This window comes from Erpetoichthys calabaricus, chromosome 17 (assembly GCF_900747795.2).
Source record: "Erpetoichthys calabaricus chromosome 17, fErpCal1.3, whole genome shotgun sequence".
Classification (NCBI taxonomy): domain Eukaryota; kingdom Metazoa; phylum Chordata; class Cladistia; order Polypteriformes; family Polypteridae; genus Erpetoichthys; species Erpetoichthys calabaricus.
In genome coordinates, this window is record NC_041410.2 from 85,070,393 (window position 1) to 85,089,437 (window position 19,045).

Genomic DNA, 19,045 nt, shown 5'->3' on the forward strand with positions numbered 1-19,045 from the left:
GAAATGTTTTGAAATAAAAAGAGAAGTTTAGGAAGGATATTCATCTTAACAATGTTAATTCTTCCGGCTAGAGTGAGATGAAGGGTTGACCATCTATGCAAGTCTTGCTTAATTTTTTCCATACAGACGCCAAAATTTTGTTGAAAAAGAGCTTTATGTTTACTTGTGATATTTACCCCTAGGTATTTAAACTGATCTGCTATGGTAAAAGGTAGGGTGTCTAATCTAATATTATATGCTTGTGAGTTCACTGGAAAGAGTATACTTTTATTCAGATTAATTCTAAGACCAGATATCTTTTGAAATTCTGTTAGTGCTGTTAAAACAGCAGGGACAGTGTTTTCTGGGTCTGATATATATAAGACCATATCATCTGCATATAAAGAAATTTTCTGTTCCAGTCCTTCTCTGACAATCCCCTTTATCTGGTGAGAATTTCGGCAGTGAACCGCCAGTGGTTCAATAGCGATTGCAAACAACAGTGGCGACAAGGGACATCCTTGTCTGGTACCACGTTCTAGTTTAAAGTAGTCTGAGCAAATTTTATTAATACAAACTGAAGCTTCTGGACTGGTATACAATAGTTTGATCCAAGCACAAATATTCGGGCCAAACCCAAATTTCTCCAGTGCAGTGAAAAGGTAATTCCATTCGATCATGTCAAATGCCTTTTCTGCGTCTAATGATAGTAATATCTCTGGGGTGTTTGATTTTGCTGGTGAATATATAACATTAAACAAGCGTCGGAGATTTGAAGATAGATGTCGGCCTTTAATAAATCTAGTTTGATCTTGTGATATTACCGAGGGCAGCACTTTCTCCATCCTTCTAGCTAGGATTTTTGAGAGTATCTTAACATCATTATTCAGGAGTGAAATTGGTCTATATGATGCACATTGTAACAAGTCCTTATTTTGTTTAGGAAAGACGGTGATTAATGCTTGTCGAAATGTTTGAGGTAGTATTTGGTGGTCTTTAGCTTCTGTAAATGTTACCAATAAGAGTGGAGCTAGCTGAGTGGAGAATTTCTTATAAAACTCTACGGGGTAACCATCAGGGCCTGATGATTTCCCGCTTTGTAGTGACTTTATAGCGTCTAGTAATTCTGTTAGCGTTAGAGGTTTATCCAGTTCCTCAGCACTTAAAGCATCTATTTGTGGTATTTGTAAATTATCCAGAAATGCATTAGATTGCGTGTTGTCTTCTTTGGGCTCAGTGGAATATAAAGACTTATAGTAATCTCTAAATGTGTGCATTATTTTATTATGGTCGATGATTTCTTCTCCATTCTTGTTGGTGATTACTGGTATTGCATTGTGAACTTCTTGTTTATGAATTTGTTGAGCTAAAAGCTTATTAGCTTTTTCTCCGTGTTCATAGTAATGCTGTCTAGACTTATAAATAAGTTGTTCAGTTTCTTTAGTTGTTAAGATGTTAAGTTCTGTATGCAGGGCCTGCCTTTTCCTGTGAAGAGCTTCACTTGGACGCCTGGCTTGTTCTTCATCTATTCTAGTAATTTCATTTCTTAGCTCTGACACTTTCTTGGTTTCTAATTTATTTCTATGGGAAAGATATGAAATAATCTGGCCTCTTTTCTAAAGGGCGCTCAGGAGATGCAAGTCTGCCAGCTCTCTGCTAAGTCACTCCGCAAGTACAAAGCGGCTTGTTATCAAATGGAGGCTGCTACTTTGCTTTTGGGCTGTGGCTAATAGATAAGGGCTAGCTGCGTCTATTGGTGTGTGTTTATTAGGCTTGCTGTTTTTATGTGTTCTCGCCGTGGTTTAGAGCAAGCATATATACCCTTAAGTGTATTTAGTATCTTCTTGTGACATAACTGAACATCATATGGGCTGTCTTGTCCACATACTAGCCCTTACTTTTTATATGACCCTGAGGTAGTCACCCTAATATAAAATTTCTACATAAGTAAAATCGTAAGCCATTTCCAATTGTTTCTGTGTTGGTTTGTTTGCTAATCACACAACTTTTGCACATGCCTTACCATTGCTCCATCTTAAAATATGCACCTTAATAAAAGGACACGTGTCTGTGATTCTGTATGTCCATCTGGTTGGTGTGTCTCTGTTAAATTCCAGTTGGTATGGGATTTATAAAAACAGTGCTAATCTTTGTGCTGCACTATCTGTTTGAATGAAAAATGAGGGTAACAGCTAGATAGACAGAAATCGGCTCATCCACTTAATAAGAGGACAAGTCTCTGTGTATGTGTGAGACCATCTGGTCGGAATGCCTCTGTTATATGCTTTTTGGTATGGGATTTGTAAAAGCAGTGCAAATGTCTGTGATGTCTAATTTGTTAGAATGAAAAATGAGAGTAACTGTTGGATGGACAGAAATCAGCTTATCCTCCTTAATAACAGGACAAGTGTCTATGTTTTTGAGTGGCCATCTCGTTGCAATGTCTCTGTTATATGCCTTTTGGGATGGGATTTGTAAAAGAAGTGATAATGTTTGTGATATGCCATTTGTTGGAATGAAAAATAAGAGTAAATGCTGGATGGACAGAAATCAGCTTATCCACCTTAACAAGAGGACAAATCTCTGTGTATCTGTGTGGCCATTGGTTGCCGTGTCTCTATTATATTAAATTTAGTATGGGATTTGTAAAAGCAGTGCTAATGTTTGTGATGTGCCATCTGTGGAAATGAAAAAAGAATTCCATTTGATTACTACATGCATTACAAAGTACATTCCAATAGATGCTGCACTGCAAACATTAACACTAAATATGTCCAACAGAGAGTAACTGCTGGACAGACAGAAATCAGTCTATCCACCTTAATATAAGGACACATATCTGTGCATTTGTATGTCCACCCTGTTGTTACAGTTGGGATGAAAAAAAGTAAATTTGACAAAACATGCAGAAGAAGAGGAAAAAGAAAGATATTAAAAATACCAAATAGGGGTTTAAAAATAAGAAAAACTGTCTTATCAGCCTATTCTGTTGTCCAACGTTAAACACCAGTAACAATAGTGTGGTAGCGACTTTCATACACCCGCTCAGCCATGTGAATGCGGTTTATAGCTTATGACAGGTAGGGGGCGCCACTAAGCCCCAGACTCAAGACACAATGCACGTACACAGCCGAAGGTTCAAAATAAATGTCATTATTCACAAAAACATCTTTTTCAGGTCCTTTCTTCCAAAGGCACTCACATGCACAATTCATATATAAATTCTCCTCTGCTCTCCTCTAGGCAAGCCTTGTCCAACTCCAATGGATGAGGTTGAGCGGCTTCTTTTATGCCTGACCAAGAATGTACTTCTAGTGCCACTTGATTAAAGTCAGATAGATAGATAGATAGATAGATAGATAGATAGATAGATAGATAGATAGATAGATAGATAGATAGATAGATAGATAGATAGATAGATAGATAGATAGATAGATAGATGTTAATTTTAGTATAGATAGATAGATAGATAGATAGATAGATAGATAGATAGATAGATAGATAGATAGATAGATAGATAGATAGATAGATAGATAGATAGATGTTAATTTTAGTATAGATAGATAGATAGATAGATAGATAGATAGATAGATAGATAGATAGATAGATAGATAGATAGATAGATAGATAGATAGATAGATAGATAGATAGATAGATAGATAGATAGATGTTAATTTTAGTATAGATAGATAGATAGATAGATAGATAGATAGATAGATAGATAGATAGATAGATAGATAGATAGATAGATAGATAGATAGATAGATATTAATTTGAGACACTCATCTTATTAACTGCAATATAAAGGCTGAGGGCGGTCCCACAGTAGTGACATCACTGAGCTCCGCCTCTTGGGTTGTTCCACCTGCAGAACTTAAGGAGTGTAGGAAAACATAAATACATAATACATAAATCATACATAAACATAAAAATATGAATAAAAAATAAATAATTTAAAAAACAAATGAAAATAAGCTTAAAGGAAAAGTCAGGGAACAGACCTTGTCTGAAACTTAACATCCATGGGACGATTGCATTTTCTCCTCTATAAGTAATGTGTGTCTCCACCAGAATTTTCATGCTATTGAAATGTGACAAACTTTTTTTAATTAAAGATCTCAAATTTGTGATTTTATTTTTACGAACTTTTGTGAACCTGAGTACATCTCAGATCCTCTGCTGTTAGCTTCGATTCCCGCATCCTCATTTTAAAGTCAGTTTCACTGAGGGGATGACACAGGAGGACCCATCGTGAGTACTGACTTGTCCTTTGGCACGAGCCCCCTGTGAAACTGCTGGCTGCATTGGAGCGCCAGACGGAGGCCTTGTTCCAAGCGTAGACAGTCGAGGGGCCCGGTGGAGGTCAGCTCGCTCTTCTCTCAACACAGCACAGCTTTGTTTGGTGGCTTGAACTTTGCCCACGCTTCAGTGTGAAAGTGAAAGAGGGACGATTCTTTCCTGCTGATCTCTTCTAAAACTCCATTCTGCTGCTTTTTCACTGAAGCCGTGACATCACAATTTTTTTTTCCGATTCTCATCATGCAGTTATAGGACTTTGTTCTAAAAACTGTAAATTCCATTTTTCTTTTTAGTCATTAGACAGCTTCCTGTATATTATCTCCGTCCGCTGTGGTGGAAGTTGGTTTATTTTTTTCTTACTATTTATTTACACTTAGTGGCAACTTCATTAAATTTATCTGCTCGTTAATGGAAATAGCCCTCCCTAGTACAAGCAGCCAATCACATGGCTTCCCTTCAAGCCATATAACATGCAGGGATCACTTAGTTGTCATTTGATCAGATGGTGACGGGAGATCTAAGAGACTTTGTTGAGAGTGGCGCCAGCACAAGAACTGTGCACCAGGAGCTTCATGAAATGGCAGTCCAGGGCTGGGCACAAAACTAACTGACCTCATTAATGGTAGGTCAACCCAGACCAACAGGCACAGAGACAGAAGTTCTTTATTACCTGAAAGCTGCAGAACCAGATTTCCAAAATCACAGATCGGGACAGCCACCATTTTAAGAGACCAAAAAAAAAAAAAGATGTTAAGGAACTAAGGAAGAAAAAAAAAAATGATTATTTTAATTAAAATATAATTCTCTCTATATACAAATGTCTATCTGTCTGTCTGTCAGCTTTCCATGGGAGAACTACATAATGGATTTAGATTGATTTTGCGACTTCTCTCATTGTGCTAAGAATCATGGTTCGCTTGCGGTACCATTTATTTGCACCAGCCTCGGGGCGTATCTTACATCTGCTTAGCTAGCGAACCAGAGAACTAAATGGATTTAGATAATTTGCTTGAACTTTCCAGTTGATTTTGCGATATCTCTCATTGCGCTATGTACAGTGCATCCCGAAAGTATTCACAGCGCATCACTTTTTCCACATTTTGTTATGTTACAGCCTTATTCCAAAATTGATTCAATTCATTTTTTTCCCCAGAATTCTGCAAACAACACCCCATAATGACAACATGAAAAAAGTTTACTTGAGGTTTTTGCAAATTTATTAAAAATAGAAAAAACTGAGAAATCCCATGTCCATAAGTATTCACAGCCTTTGCTCAATACTTTGTCGATGCACCTTTGGCAGCAATTCCAGCCTCAAGTCTTGTTGAATATGATGCCACAAGTTTGGCACACCTATCCTTGGCCAGTTTCGCCCATTCCTCTTTTCAGCACCTCTCAAGCTCCATCAGGTTGGATGGGAAGAGTCAGTGCACAGCCATTTTAAGATCTCTCCAGAGATGTTCAATCAGATTCAAGTCTGGGCTCTGGCTGGGCCACTCAAGGACATTCACAGAGTTGTCCTGAAGCCACTCCTTTGATATCTTGGCTGTGTGCTTAGGGTCGTTGTCCTGCTGAAAGATGAACCGTCGCCCCAGTCTGAGGTCAAGAGCGCTCTGGAGCAGGTTTTCATCCAGGATGTCTCTGTACATTGCTGCAGTCATCTTTCCCTTTATCCTGACTAGTCTCCCAGTCCCTGCCCCTGAGAAACATCCCCACAGCATGATGCTGCCACCACCATGCTTCACTGTAGGGATGGTATTGGCCTGGTGATGAGCGGTGCCTGGTTTCCTCCAAACGTGACGCCTGGCATTCACACCAAAGAGTTCAATCTTTGTCTCATCAGACCAGAGAATTTTCTTTCTCATGGTCTGAGAGTCCTTCAGGTGCCTTTTGGCAAACTCCAGGTGGGCTGCCATGTGCCTTTTACTAAGGAGTGGCTTCCGTCTGGCCACTCTACCATACAGGCCTGATTGGTGGATTGCTGCAGAGATGGTTGTCCTTCTGGAAGGTTCTCCTCTTTCCACAGAGGACCTCTGGAGCTCTGACAGAGTGACCATCGGGTTCTTGGTCACCTCCCTGACTAAGGCCCTTCTTCCCCGATCGCTCAGTTTAGATGGCCTGCCAGCTCTAGGAAGAGTCCTGGTGGTTTCGAACTTCATCCACTTACGGATGATGGAGGCCACTGTGCTCATTGGGACATTCAAAGCAGCAGAAATTTTTCTGTAACCTTCCCCAGATTTATGCCTCGAGACAATCCTGTCTCGGAGGTCTACAGACAATTCCTTTGACTCCATGCTTGGTTTGTGCTCTGACATGAACTGTCAACTGTGGAACCTTATATAGACAGGTGTGTGCCTTTCCAAATCATGTCCAATCAACTGAATTTACCACAGGTGGACTCCAATGAAGCTGCAGAAACATCTCAAGGATGATCAGGGGAAACAGGAGGCACCTGAGCTCAATTTCGAGCTTCACGGCAAAGGCTGTGAATACTTATGTACATGTGCTTTCTCAATTTTATTTTTAATAAATTTGCAAAAATCTCAAGTAAACTTTTTTCACGTTGTCATTATGGGGTGTTGTGTGTAGAATTCTGAGGAAAAAAATGAATTGAATCCATTTTGGAATAAGGCTGTAACATAACAAAATGTGGAAAAAGTGATGAGCTGGGAATACTTTCCGGAGGCACTGTATCATAGTTCGCTGGCAGTACCGATTTATTTGCATGAAACCAAGACAGAGGCTGCGGGCCGAGGGGATGGGGAGGTGGGCAGGGCCCTCCTCACTCACGCGTCTGCCTCGGGCGTATCTTACATCTGCTTAGCTAGCAAACGAGAGAACTACTTAACGGATTTAGATCGGGTTTTTTTCTAAAATTTGATTGAGTATTCCGGTTGATTCTGTGACTTCTCTCATCACGCTGAGAATCATAGTTCACTTGCAGGAGTGATACATATGTGCTAATCCGAGACAGAGGCTGTGGGCCGATGGGAAGGGAAAGAGTGACGTCAGGAGTGGGGAGTCGGTCTTCCTCTGCGTCTTGGAGTGTAACTTAGCTAGCGATACCTTTTTTTTTTTTATGAATTTTTAAAGTGTGTCCTCTTTCACTACTACGTGGGCAGAGTCGTGGTGGACGGCTAGTATAATATATGTTGTAAGGGATGGCCGGCAGTTTATCCCGGCCGGGATGCCCCATTAATGGAAGGATGGGGGAAGGCAGCTTATCAAGGACACTGCCTCCCCCAAGACGATAGATGGCAACTTCCCTGGGGTGCAGCGGTGCCCCGGATGCCTGCAGGGCACTATGGGACTTGGAGTTTGGCAGCACAGCCCTGCTGTGGGGACACTGTGGGAAGTTGGTGGGGAAACAAATTCTCACCTAGCCCGGAAGTACTAATGGACTATGACAACGGAATCCCCAAAGTAGTTCCGGGCTGATTGAAAACCAGAGTTCTTCAGCTGACCCGGAAGAACAGAAGCACTTCCGGGTCAAGAACTGTATAAAGGACTGATGGGAACCCAGCAAGCGAGCTGGAGTTGGGAGGTAGAAGACAGAGCTTACTGGGATGTGTGGAGGAGAGAATTGTATTGATTTATTATGTCTTTATTTGTGTATGGTGGCTGTAGGGCTTAAAAGGCAACTTTAAAGAAAGAAGAATAAGTAAAGGATCTTCTTTGTGCTTTTGCCCTGTGTCTGCGTATCTGTCTGTTGGGATCACAGGGCAGTAGTGCCCTCTAGCGTTCTTACAATGTATAATATATGTAAATAGAATGCAGATATGCAGGTACGACCTACCTTGTTAGACAAAAAGACTTTATCACTATCAAAATGAATTACACACAAGCATGTGAGTACGAGAAACGTATGACGACACGAGCCCACGACGTACTCCAACACACAGGATTCAAACAGCTGACATTCATTAAAGGCAGAACACCAGGCTGTCGACGAAACTTCAGCGAGCTCATTTAACTGGATATTCAATATCTTCTTCTTCTCCTTCTGGCTGCTCCCGTTAGAGGGTCACCACAGTGGATCATCTCCTTCCATATCTTCCTGTTCTCTGTTCATCTGTTTTTACAACAAATAACTGGCAGCTGTGCTGTTTGTCTGTTTGTAAATACCTCATACTTGCTCAACTTGTAACATTTGATATCTGTACTGTTTTGTGTAGTTTTTCTGTTTGACGGCACTATTGAAATTTATTCAAGAAACTTGTACTTGTATAGTTGTTTGTACAGTGACTCAAGTGTTGTCTTAAGTTGGTATTGACTTGTATTCAATGTTTCAGAGTCAATTCTGGTAAAGTGATAAATCAGAATAAATTGATTCTGATTCTGATCTTTCACTTGCACCACATCCATAAACCTTCTCTTGGGCCTTCCTCTGTTCCTCTTGCCTGGCAGCTCTATCCTTAGCACCCTTCTCCCAGTATACCCAGCATCTCTCCTCTGCACATGTCTAAACCAACACAATCTCGCCTCTCTGACTTTGTCTCCCAACCGTCCAACCTGAGCCGACCCTCTAATGTCCTCATTTCTAATCCTGTCCATCCTGTCTAATCCAGGAGCCAGCCCACCGCAGGGCACACACACACATTCACACACACACACACACACTAGGGACAATTTAGGATCGCCAATGCATCTAACTTGCATGTCTTTACATAAAACAAATTTATAGCACAGACCAGTGGACACATTTATTTTATGTTATCATTATTACTTTTTTTACATCTATACTAATAAAAGGCAAAGCCCTCACTGACTCACTGACTCACTCATCACTAATTCTCCAACTTCCCGTGTAGGTAGAAGGCTGAAATTTGGCAGGCTCATTCCTTACAGGTTACTTACAAAAGTTAAGCAGGTTCCATTTCGAAATTCTACGCATAACGGTCATAACGGTCGACAACGTCCGCCATGTTAAACTTTCTTATTTATGGCCCCATCTTCACAAAATTTGGTAGGCGACTTCCCTGCGCTAACCGAAACCGATGTACGTACTTATTTCGGTGGTATGACACCACTGTTCGCCGCCATATTGAACTTTTCAACAGTCTTTGTTAGTTATTGGCCCATCTTCAAGAAATTTGGTACGCGGGTTCCCAATGCTAACTGAATCCTACTTACGTACATATATACGTCCATAGCCTGCAGCTCGGTCGCCTTGTGAGGCAGCGTTGGGTCCCCCATCCCCACGCCTCCCACGTAGTTGGCTGCCTGCCTATATAAGGCCGTCCGTCGCTCCGGTCTCTTCATTCCCTTCCTTGCTTCGCCACGGTATTCACGTCTCCCTGCTGATAACTGCGGCCTTTTTATTTAATCCTCAGCTTCTCCGCTGTTTTATTGTTTGTTTATTACAATTAAAGTTATTGTGTAGGTATTTTAGACTTAGTTTACATTGTTCAGGTACCCATTTCCTTTATCGTTCCAACCGTACCCCCATTAACATGTCTATCAAGGTGATCACCATCGATCAAAGAACTGTCACTTACCGAGTGGTTTCCATGCCCGGAGATGGCGCCTGCCTTTTTCATTCTCTGTGTTACATATTGCACGGCCATATCAGGCTAACTCTTGATATCCGGAGGAACATTGTGTCTTATGTATTGAATGACTGGGACAGGTTCAAGGTGTGGACTGATGACGGTACAGGAGATAATATACTACACATCCTCGTCACACCCAATGCAAATCTTAGCATCTTTAACTCTGCCACCTCCAGCTCTGTCTCCTGCTTTCTGGTCAGTGCCACCGTCTCCAGCCCCTATAACATAGCTGGTCTCACTACCGTCCTGTAGACCTTCCCTTTCAGTCTTGCTGATACCCGTCTGTCACAAATTACTCCTGACACTCTTCTCCACCCACTCCACCCTGCCTGCACTTTCTTTTTCACTTTTCTTCCACAATCCCCATTACTCTGTACTGTTGATCCCAAGTATTTAAACTCATCCACCTTCGCCAGCTCTACTCCCTGCATCCTCACCATTCCACTGATCTCCCTCTCATTCACACACATGTATTCTGTCTTGGTGGACCTTCATTCCTCTCCTCTCCAAAGCATATGGAGGATCTGCTCAGCCTGCTCCCTACTATAGCTACAGATCACAATGTCATCAGCAAACATCACAGTCCATGGTGACTCCTGTCTAATCTCGTCTGTCAACGTGTCCATCACCATTGCAAATAAGAAAGGGCTCAGAGCCGATCTCTGATGTAATCCCACCTCCGTCACTCCTACCGCAGACCTTCCCACGGTCACGCTTCCCTCGTACATATCCTGTACCACTCTTACATACTTCTCTGCCACTCCAGACTTCCTCATACAATACCACAATATATTTTTCTTTTTTTGTTTTTGCCTTTTATTCTGCTTGTGTAACAACCTTTCTTTATTCTTGTGTGGGCTGTCTGCTTTGTAATTTCACTAAACCTTTTTTAAAACAAACTTTTTTGGACTGAGGGATTTCTTTTGGTACGTGTTTGGTTCATGCTTTATCCTGCCTTATTCACCAGCAGCTACACAATTTCTATATTGTGTGAGTGAAAGGGAAGGTCTACAGGACGGTAGTGAGACCAGCTATAGTATGTTATATGGGTTGAAGACAATGGCACTGACCAGAAAACAGCAGACAGAGCTGGAGGTGGCAGAGTTAAAGATACTAAGATTTGCATTGGGTGTGACGAGGATGGACAGGATTAGAAATGAGGACATTAGAGGGTCAGCTCAAGTTGGACAGTTAGGAGACAAAGTCAGAGAGGTGAGATTGCGTTGGTTTGGACATGTGCAGAGGAGAAATGCTGGGTATATTGGGAGAAGGGTGCTAAAGATAGAGCTGCCAGGGAAGAGGAGAAGAGGAAGGCCTAAGAGAAGGTTTATGGATGTGGTGAGAGATGGATGTGACAAAACAAGATGCAGAGGACAGAAAGATATGGAAGAAGATGATCCACTGTGGCAACCCCTAATGGGAGCAGCCGAAAGAAAAAGAAGTTTCTTCTTGTTAAACTTCAATTGATTCAACAAGTAAGGATAAGTTATTTCTCTGTGCTTTACTTCACTTTCAGTACGTTCTAAACATACGGCTCTGCCCATACCACTGAGCACGTTTGAAACCGTGTGCCCTCCATGCCTTACACACGGCAAGGCAGGTCACTGAGACTAATGTGCTATCAAAGGGATACAAAATAGTTGAAATATACCAATTCAATTAATCTTGTGGGGGTTATAAGACCCTCCCATATACTATGCACTAATTTATAGGCAAACATTTAACATAACTAAGAAAACACTTCTATGAAGTTAACATGTCCTAAATAACTGGCCAATGGCTCTTACAAATTGAATTAAGATTTTTTTTTTTTTCAACATACAATTTTTGTCCAATCGTGAGTTTCACAGAGAACTGTTGAACTCAGGACAGTCCCACTCAGATCGGGACGTCTGGCCACCCTGTGCAGAACCAACCCAAAGAAAATGATCACCAAAGTCCTGGGGACTCTGCATTGTTACGTTTAGAGCATCAAATCTTTTCCATTTGAATAGTGACAGACACACGTGAGGACCTCCGCTGGAGATGGGATGGATACCAGGAACTGCTCATTTATCGGAAGGATATAACTTGATCGCTTTCAGGAATTGTGTGAATGAGACAGTACAACGTTGCTCTATTAGCTTGGCCAAAGAGTCGGATGGACCCTCGCTGACCCTTTTCTCATAGGTGTGCCCTCCCATCACCCCAGTCTGGGTGTCAACTTCGTCCGCTCAGCAGTTCTCAGGCTCATTAGAGAAAGTGCTGCTCTATTTAAGCTGTGCTTCCAGCACTCAAGGAGTAGGGCTGAGCGCCATTAGTTGGAATAAGAAAAGGTGCTGGAATTAATTATAAATGAAGGCTTTGATGCTTGATGTGACATGGAGCCATCAAACTAAGGAAAAAATAACAAACAAAAAAAACACCTCGCTTGATGTGCCAGTCCAAGATGTCTGCCGTGCGCTGATGTTGTTAAATATTTAATTAATGGACTCTGGTCCTGGCATTTAATAGTCTAGTTGTGCTTCGTTGATTGACACTCTGGGGACATGGACCTGAGCCTTTGAAATCTTCTTAACATTAAGGAGATTGAATTGAGGAGGTTGTAATTTCTGAAGCACAGAGCCTAAGCAGCTGCAGGGCTAGGATAGTCGGTGAGTCTGAGGTTCAGGTTCAGCAGCCTAGTTAAAGCAATGCTTGGTATGGCGGTCTGCTTATGAATAGAAAAGCAACAACTCCAGTGGTTCTGGTTGTTTTTTCACTTTTCTTTACTCTCATTCCACCCGTCCTGTTAAGGCTTGAGCCTGATGGACCAGGCCTCCCTATCCTCAGCAATGTCTTCCAGATACTTCCAGGCCGGATGAGAGATATAATCCATCCAGCACATCCAGGGTCTGCCCCTCTCTCTTCTACTAGTTAGCTGTGACTTGAACTCTTTCCATGGGTGGCATCTGTGGCCAGTTTACGTTCATGTTTGAACCATCTCAACCGTGTCCTCTTGATCCAGACCAGCTGCTCTATACATATTGTCGAGCTCCTCACTTTGCGATGGAGAAGGAGTAGAAACCTTCCCCACTTGTGTGTGCAATCTCATTTTTTCAGTCACTATCCAAAGCTCATGATCTTAAGAGAGGATAGAGATATTAACCAACTGGTCAAATGTGGACATAACTGCCATGGTCTGGTAAAACATTAGTAAAATTGCTGCTATTTTGCCATTTTGAACAAAGTCAACTTAACAAGAACTCAAGTGTTGCTATCACGTGGAGTCTCCATTCCAATGTTCTTAGTGGAGTTGAATGCTGACTTTGAGCAAACTCGACAAGAACTCAAGTGTTACTATCATATGGAGTCTCCATTCCAACGTTTTTGGTGGAGTTGAATCCCAAATTTGAGCAAACTCGACGAGAACTCAGGTGTTGCTATAACATGGAGTGACTATTCCAATTGGTGAAGTCAAATGTTGACTTTGAACAAACTCTACAAGATCTCCGATGGTCATCCATGGACATAACTGGTCTGATAAAACATTAGTAAAATTGCTGCTACCTTGCCATTTTGAACAAAGTCAACTTAATGAGAACTCAAGTGTTGCTATCACGTGGAGTCTCCAGTCCAATGTTCTTGCTGGAGTTGAATGCTGACTTTGAGCAAACTCGACAAGAACTCAAGTGTTACTATCATATGGAGTCTCCATTCCAATGTTTTTGGTGGAGTTGAATCCCAAATTTGAGCAAACTCTACGAGAACTCAGGTGTTGCTATCACATGGAGTCGCTATTCCAATTGGTGGAGTCGAATGTTGACTTTGAACAAACTCTACAAGAACTCCGATGGTCATCCATGGACATAACTGGTCTGATAAAACATTAGTAAAATTGCTGCTACTGTGCTATTTTGAACAAACTCAACTTAATGATCACTCAAGTGTTACTATCACATGGAGTCTACGTTCCAATTGGCAGGGTCAAATGCTGACTTTGAACAAACTCAACTTAACAAGAACTCAACTGTTGCTCTCCAAAAGCAGAAATGTCATGCAATCGTGACCAAGGGCCTACATGTTCTTGAAGCGCCTTTGACAAAAGATACCATGGAGATACGTGGCTATAACTTTTCCTAATCCACAAAGCACATATGAGTAAAACTCCCAAGCTCCTTATGGATGTGACATTCGAAACTCTCATGGAGTCTCCAATCCAGTATTCCTTGGTGTGATTCAAATGCTGACTTTGAACAAACTGAACTCAACAAGAACTCAAGAGTCACTATCATCTGGAGTCTCCATTCCAATATCCTTGTTGGAGTTGAATCCTGAATTTGAAAAAACTCAAGTGTTGCTCTCCAAATGTACCATGGGGATTCATTTTCCTAATCCACAAAGTACAGGTAAGCAAAACTGGATCTGAGATTCAACTCTCACATGGAGTCTCCTTTCCAATATTCTTAGTAGAATCGAAGACCAAATTTGAACAAAGTCAACTTAACAAGAACTCAAGTGTTGCTATCACACGGAGTCTCCAGTCCAGTATCCTTGTTGGAGTCGAATGCTGACTTTGAACAAACTCAACTTAACTAGAATGCAACTGTTGCTCTCCAAATGCAGAAATGGCAGACAAATGTGAGCCTGGAGCGCCGTATTCTTGAAACCCAAGATACCACAGGGATACGTAGATATAAGCTTTTCCAAATCCACAAAGCAAGACAAGACTGGCAAACTCCCATGCTCCTCCTGGGTCTGAGATTTCGCATGGAGCATCTACTCCAGTATCCAGGTTGGGGATGGTTGAGGAATGTGATCCACCTGTAATTTAGAACATACCCCCCTTGCCCCTCTTTTAAAAACAGGGGACCATAACTTTGGACTGCCTGTCCCAAGGAACTGTCCCTTATTCAAATACTACGCTGAAGAGCCAAAATGCCCTCTCGATATCCGGTAGTTTCATTATTTCCAGTGACATCTCATCTAAACCTGTGGCCTCGTCAAAACAGAACAGGATCCCCCAGCCACAGATCTGACCGATGTGCTTTAGCTCTGCTGTCGTGGTGTTATGGAGTTTCTTCCACATCCTGATAATATTCACATATAAAGATCTGCTTTCATTTTGACATTAAATTAAAAATCCAAAAGCCAAATTAATTTCAGCGCAATAAAATATCAAAGCTTCCAAGGGGGTCCGTACTTTTTATGGGTGTCTTATATCAAAGTTTCTCAACCCACTTTACGGTCGCAGGCTGAAACTAGTGGGTCGCAAGTTGCCAAGTTGTTCATAATGGTAGCGGGTTACCGGCGGGTGGTCGCTACGCAAAACATGCAGAACTCACCCGTCCCACTCACACGATTGTACTTAGAGGGTCTCAAGGATATTTATATGGGAAAAGGGGGGCCAAAATGTTTGAGAAATGCTGTTGTGTGTGAATTTTGAAAGGGGTTCTAAAATGTATTTTATATAGTGCCTGTCATCTCTGTCAGCCGCTGCAGCTGCTGATACGACTTTATCTTATATAGCGCCTTTGATCCAAGTGCTCATTCAGCAAGCAGGTGGTGTGTTACAGTTACAGTGGGATTTGTGCCGGTGACGTCATGCTTGACCTCCCCACGCAAGTTGCTTAATCCTCCCCTTTCTGGAATTACAAGAGCTTTACTTTACGTAACGGAGGCCCATCTTTATCTGTACGGATGCGCTCGATTAATTCCATACCTGACGCCGCTCAGCCGTATCACACCATGGGAATTGCAGGCCCTGCAAAAAATAAACCAAGCGTTTCGCTCTCCGTTTTTGTTTTGTTTTTCCATTACGTAAAACAAACCCTCAAATCCTCATCCCCGTAGGCTGCTTGTTCAGATACCAATCACTCAGCGCCTTTATCCACATGTGAAAAAAAACGTGGCAGGCGGGCTTGAAAGAAATCCTTTGTGACAGCGTGAGAGAGGTCGTGGCGCCAGTTCTTTGTTTTCAGAATTGGGACTCCCGTCAGTCAGCGGCCCTCGTTTATTTAGTGAATGTGACTTGCAGGGTCACGGAGAGCAGGAGCCATTCCTGCCAGTCCAGGGTTGGGTCCTCACCTTGTGCTCAAACTTTATCACGCTTGAAATGTGAAGCAGTTTTTTTGTTATTTTTACGTTGTCACAAAGGTTCAAATGGATCAAACATTTTTTTTTTTCTGTGTAAGGCTCCACATCACCAAAATGTTTTAAGAAACAGAAAGATCACTTCAGGGGAGTCGGGGCAGCTGAGGATGGGCTAAAATATCAAATGAGGTTCCAGTATTTGTAACCCAGCTAGGGTTTAATGCCCCAAAGCGTCCAATGAGTGGATGCCCATTAAGCACAGCTAAAGCATTCTGGGTTTAGATACTAAACATCTCACGCAGAATCCAATTGCATTCATAGATGGTGGTGGCAGCAGAGGACAGCAGAAATGATATTAACATGGTGGAGTAAGTCCGAGATTTGTTTTGTATGCCCCACTAACTTTGAGCATGGACTAGAAGATGCCCTACAGGTTGTCACTGTGCCCACCGGGGACCACCTAGTTTTATGGAGTGGTGGCACCAGCTCTGGGTACTGCGGCCAGGTCAGGTGGCTTCTTAGAGCTGCAGGTGGAAAAGGAGAGACAGTTAACGTGAGCGCCCCCTCTGGTCCCGGAGTGGTATTGCTTACCTCGGCAGAGCCAGGAAGGTTAATCCCAGGCGCATATTCATGACACAATTCCCCCCATATATATATATATATATACTGTATATACTACTCATCCCGCTGGCTTCACCCGCATATTAGTGAAACAGAACAGTGAGGAGGGCCCGCCTGGCTCCCGACTCCTGACGTCACTCTTCCCCCCGCGCCCAACGGCCTGCAGCCCTGGTCTCGGATTAGCGCGAAAACTTTGCTCCTGCAAGCGAACAATGATTCTTAGCACAATGAGAGAAGTCGCAAAATCAACGGAATGTTCAAGCAAATTAAAGATAAAAAAAAGATCTAAATCCATTAAGTAGTTCTCTCATTTGCTAACTAAGACGAGTTAAGGTTACGCCCGAGGCAGACACGTGAGTGAGGAGGTCCCCGAAGCCCAATGGGTCTCTCTCGGATTTGCGCTAATAAATCGGTACCGCAAGTGAACTATGATAGTTAGCGCGATGAGAAAGTCACAAAATCATTGGAATGTTCAAACAAATGATAGAAAAAAACTCGTTAAGTAGTTCTCTCGTGAAAAGCGAACAGACATAGAAGCGGGTCTAAAAAACTGTAAGAAATTTCGCACTTAGACCATGAAATTTTTAAAACCATTTCTTAGCAAGCACCTATGGGCCAAGGGTGACCTACATTCCAAATTTCAAGTCCCAAGTCCTCATGGTTCGGGAAATTTCGTGATGAGTGAGTCAGTAGTAAAATAGTTTTTATTTTTCACCAATAACTTTACAGACAATTTTAAAATGTTTCTTCCTCCTTTCACCTCCAGTTGAGTGTTGCCTGTTACCTCCCGACACTGACTCAGTGTAAAGAACTCAAACTCCCCAGTAACCAGAACAAGGGTTTAATGATAAATGGGTGAGTTAATGGATGGGCATATTGGTCACCACGTATGATGCTTCCTCAAAGCCACAAAGATTGCTGTCCATCTCCAGAGAATTCTGTGCTCTCTTGCTGTAGTTTAATATCTACTGTACAGCAGTCTTAAGAAAAACAACCTAGAAATGAATGGAAGGATATTAAATTATTAGGGCATTATATAACATCGAGAGATAGTGTACAGACAGAACTAGATAGATAGATAGATAGATAGATAGATAGATAGATAGATAGATAGATAGACAGACAGACAGACAGACAGACAGACAGACAGACAGACAGACAGACAGACAGATAGATAGATAGTGTAGTAGGCAGGATTAAACATTTAGATAAATTGACAATGGCATTTTATGATAGATAGATAGATAGATAGATAGATAGATAGATAGATAGATAGATAGATAGATAGATAGATAGATAGATAGATAGATAGATAGATAGATAGATAGATAGATAGATAGATAGATAGATAGATAGATAGATAGATAGATAGATAGATAGATAGTGTAGTAGGCAGGATTAAACATTTAGATAAATTGACAATGGCATTTTATGATAGATAGATAGATAGATAGATAGATAGATAGATAGATAGATAGATAGATAGATAGATAGATAGATAGATAGATAGATAGATAGATAGATAGATAGATAGATAGATAGATAGATAGATAGATAGATAGATAGATAGTTGTGAGTTATCCTGGCCAATACCCCCAGGCCGCCAGATGGAGCCCTCCTTGCAGCATGGAGGTACCCCGAATGCCAGCGAGGAATTATGGACAGTAGACTTTTAATGCACAGCCCTGCTGGATACCATGGGGGCTGCCAGGAATCACTGCAGGGAGGCCCAGGGATTGTTATTTGCACCATAACCCGGAAGTGCGTCTTAATCACAGCAACACAAGGAATGACGTGCTTCCGGGGTGAAGAAAAAGGATTTTTATCTGACCCGGAAGTGTCCCATGTCACATGGACAGAGAAGGCGAAACACTTTCAGGTCAAGGACTATAAAAGGACTGTGGGAAATCCCAGATGTCGAGCTGAGCTGGGTGGAAGGGTGGCAACGCGTCTGGGAGTGGAGGATGGTGATTATTGATTATTTGATTATTGATTTTTTAAGTATTGTGGAGAGGAAGGTGCTTTGTGCACATTTATTATTATAATAAATTCATTTTGGACCTTTATGTGGTGTCTGACGTCTGGTCTGAGGGTTCAGGGGGTCACAGGGACCCTTTAAACTGTCACAATAGATAGATAGATAGATAGATAGATAGATAGATAGATAGATAGATAGATAGATAGATAGATAGATAGATAGATAGATAGATAGATAGATAGATAGATAGATAGATAGATAGATAGATAGATAGATAGATAGATAGATAGATAGATAGATAGATGCCGTCTCCTGAGTGTCTCCATGCTTCATGGTACCACTTTATGTTCCACTTCCTCCTCAGTCATTGCCACCATGAGGGACCTGAGAAAGAAGGCCAAGCTGGAGGAGGAGGCCGGGGTCACCCTACACGAGACACTTGTCATCCGCCAGCTGGACGTGTGCTGTGACGAGTCGGTCACCGAGTGTTTGAATGGTCTCCAGGACAGAAAGATTGATGTGCTCGGTAAAAAACTTTACCTTTTCCTTTTCAGAATCTTTTGGC

General features: G+C 41.9%; 1 protein-coding gene and 1 long non-coding RNA gene across 2 annotated transcripts in view; one reads left to right on the plus strand and one right to left on the minus strand.

The window, feature by feature from the left end:
• Positions 1 to 19,045, minus strand: part of LOC127526195 (uncharacterized) — a 269,189-nt gene that overhangs the window by 52,700 nt on the left and 197,444 nt on the right. The window lies entirely within an intron of this gene.
• Positions 1 to 19,045, plus strand: part of rdh8a (retinol dehydrogenase 8a) — a 50,435-nt gene that overhangs the window by 5,721 nt on the left and 25,669 nt on the right. Inside the window, exon 2 of the mRNA XM_028823024.2 lies at positions 18,845 to 19,006. Coding sequence (XP_028678857.2) covers positions 18,845 to 19,006 — 162 coding nt within the window. The remainder of the gene's footprint in view (positions 1 to 18,844; positions 19,007 to 19,045) is intronic.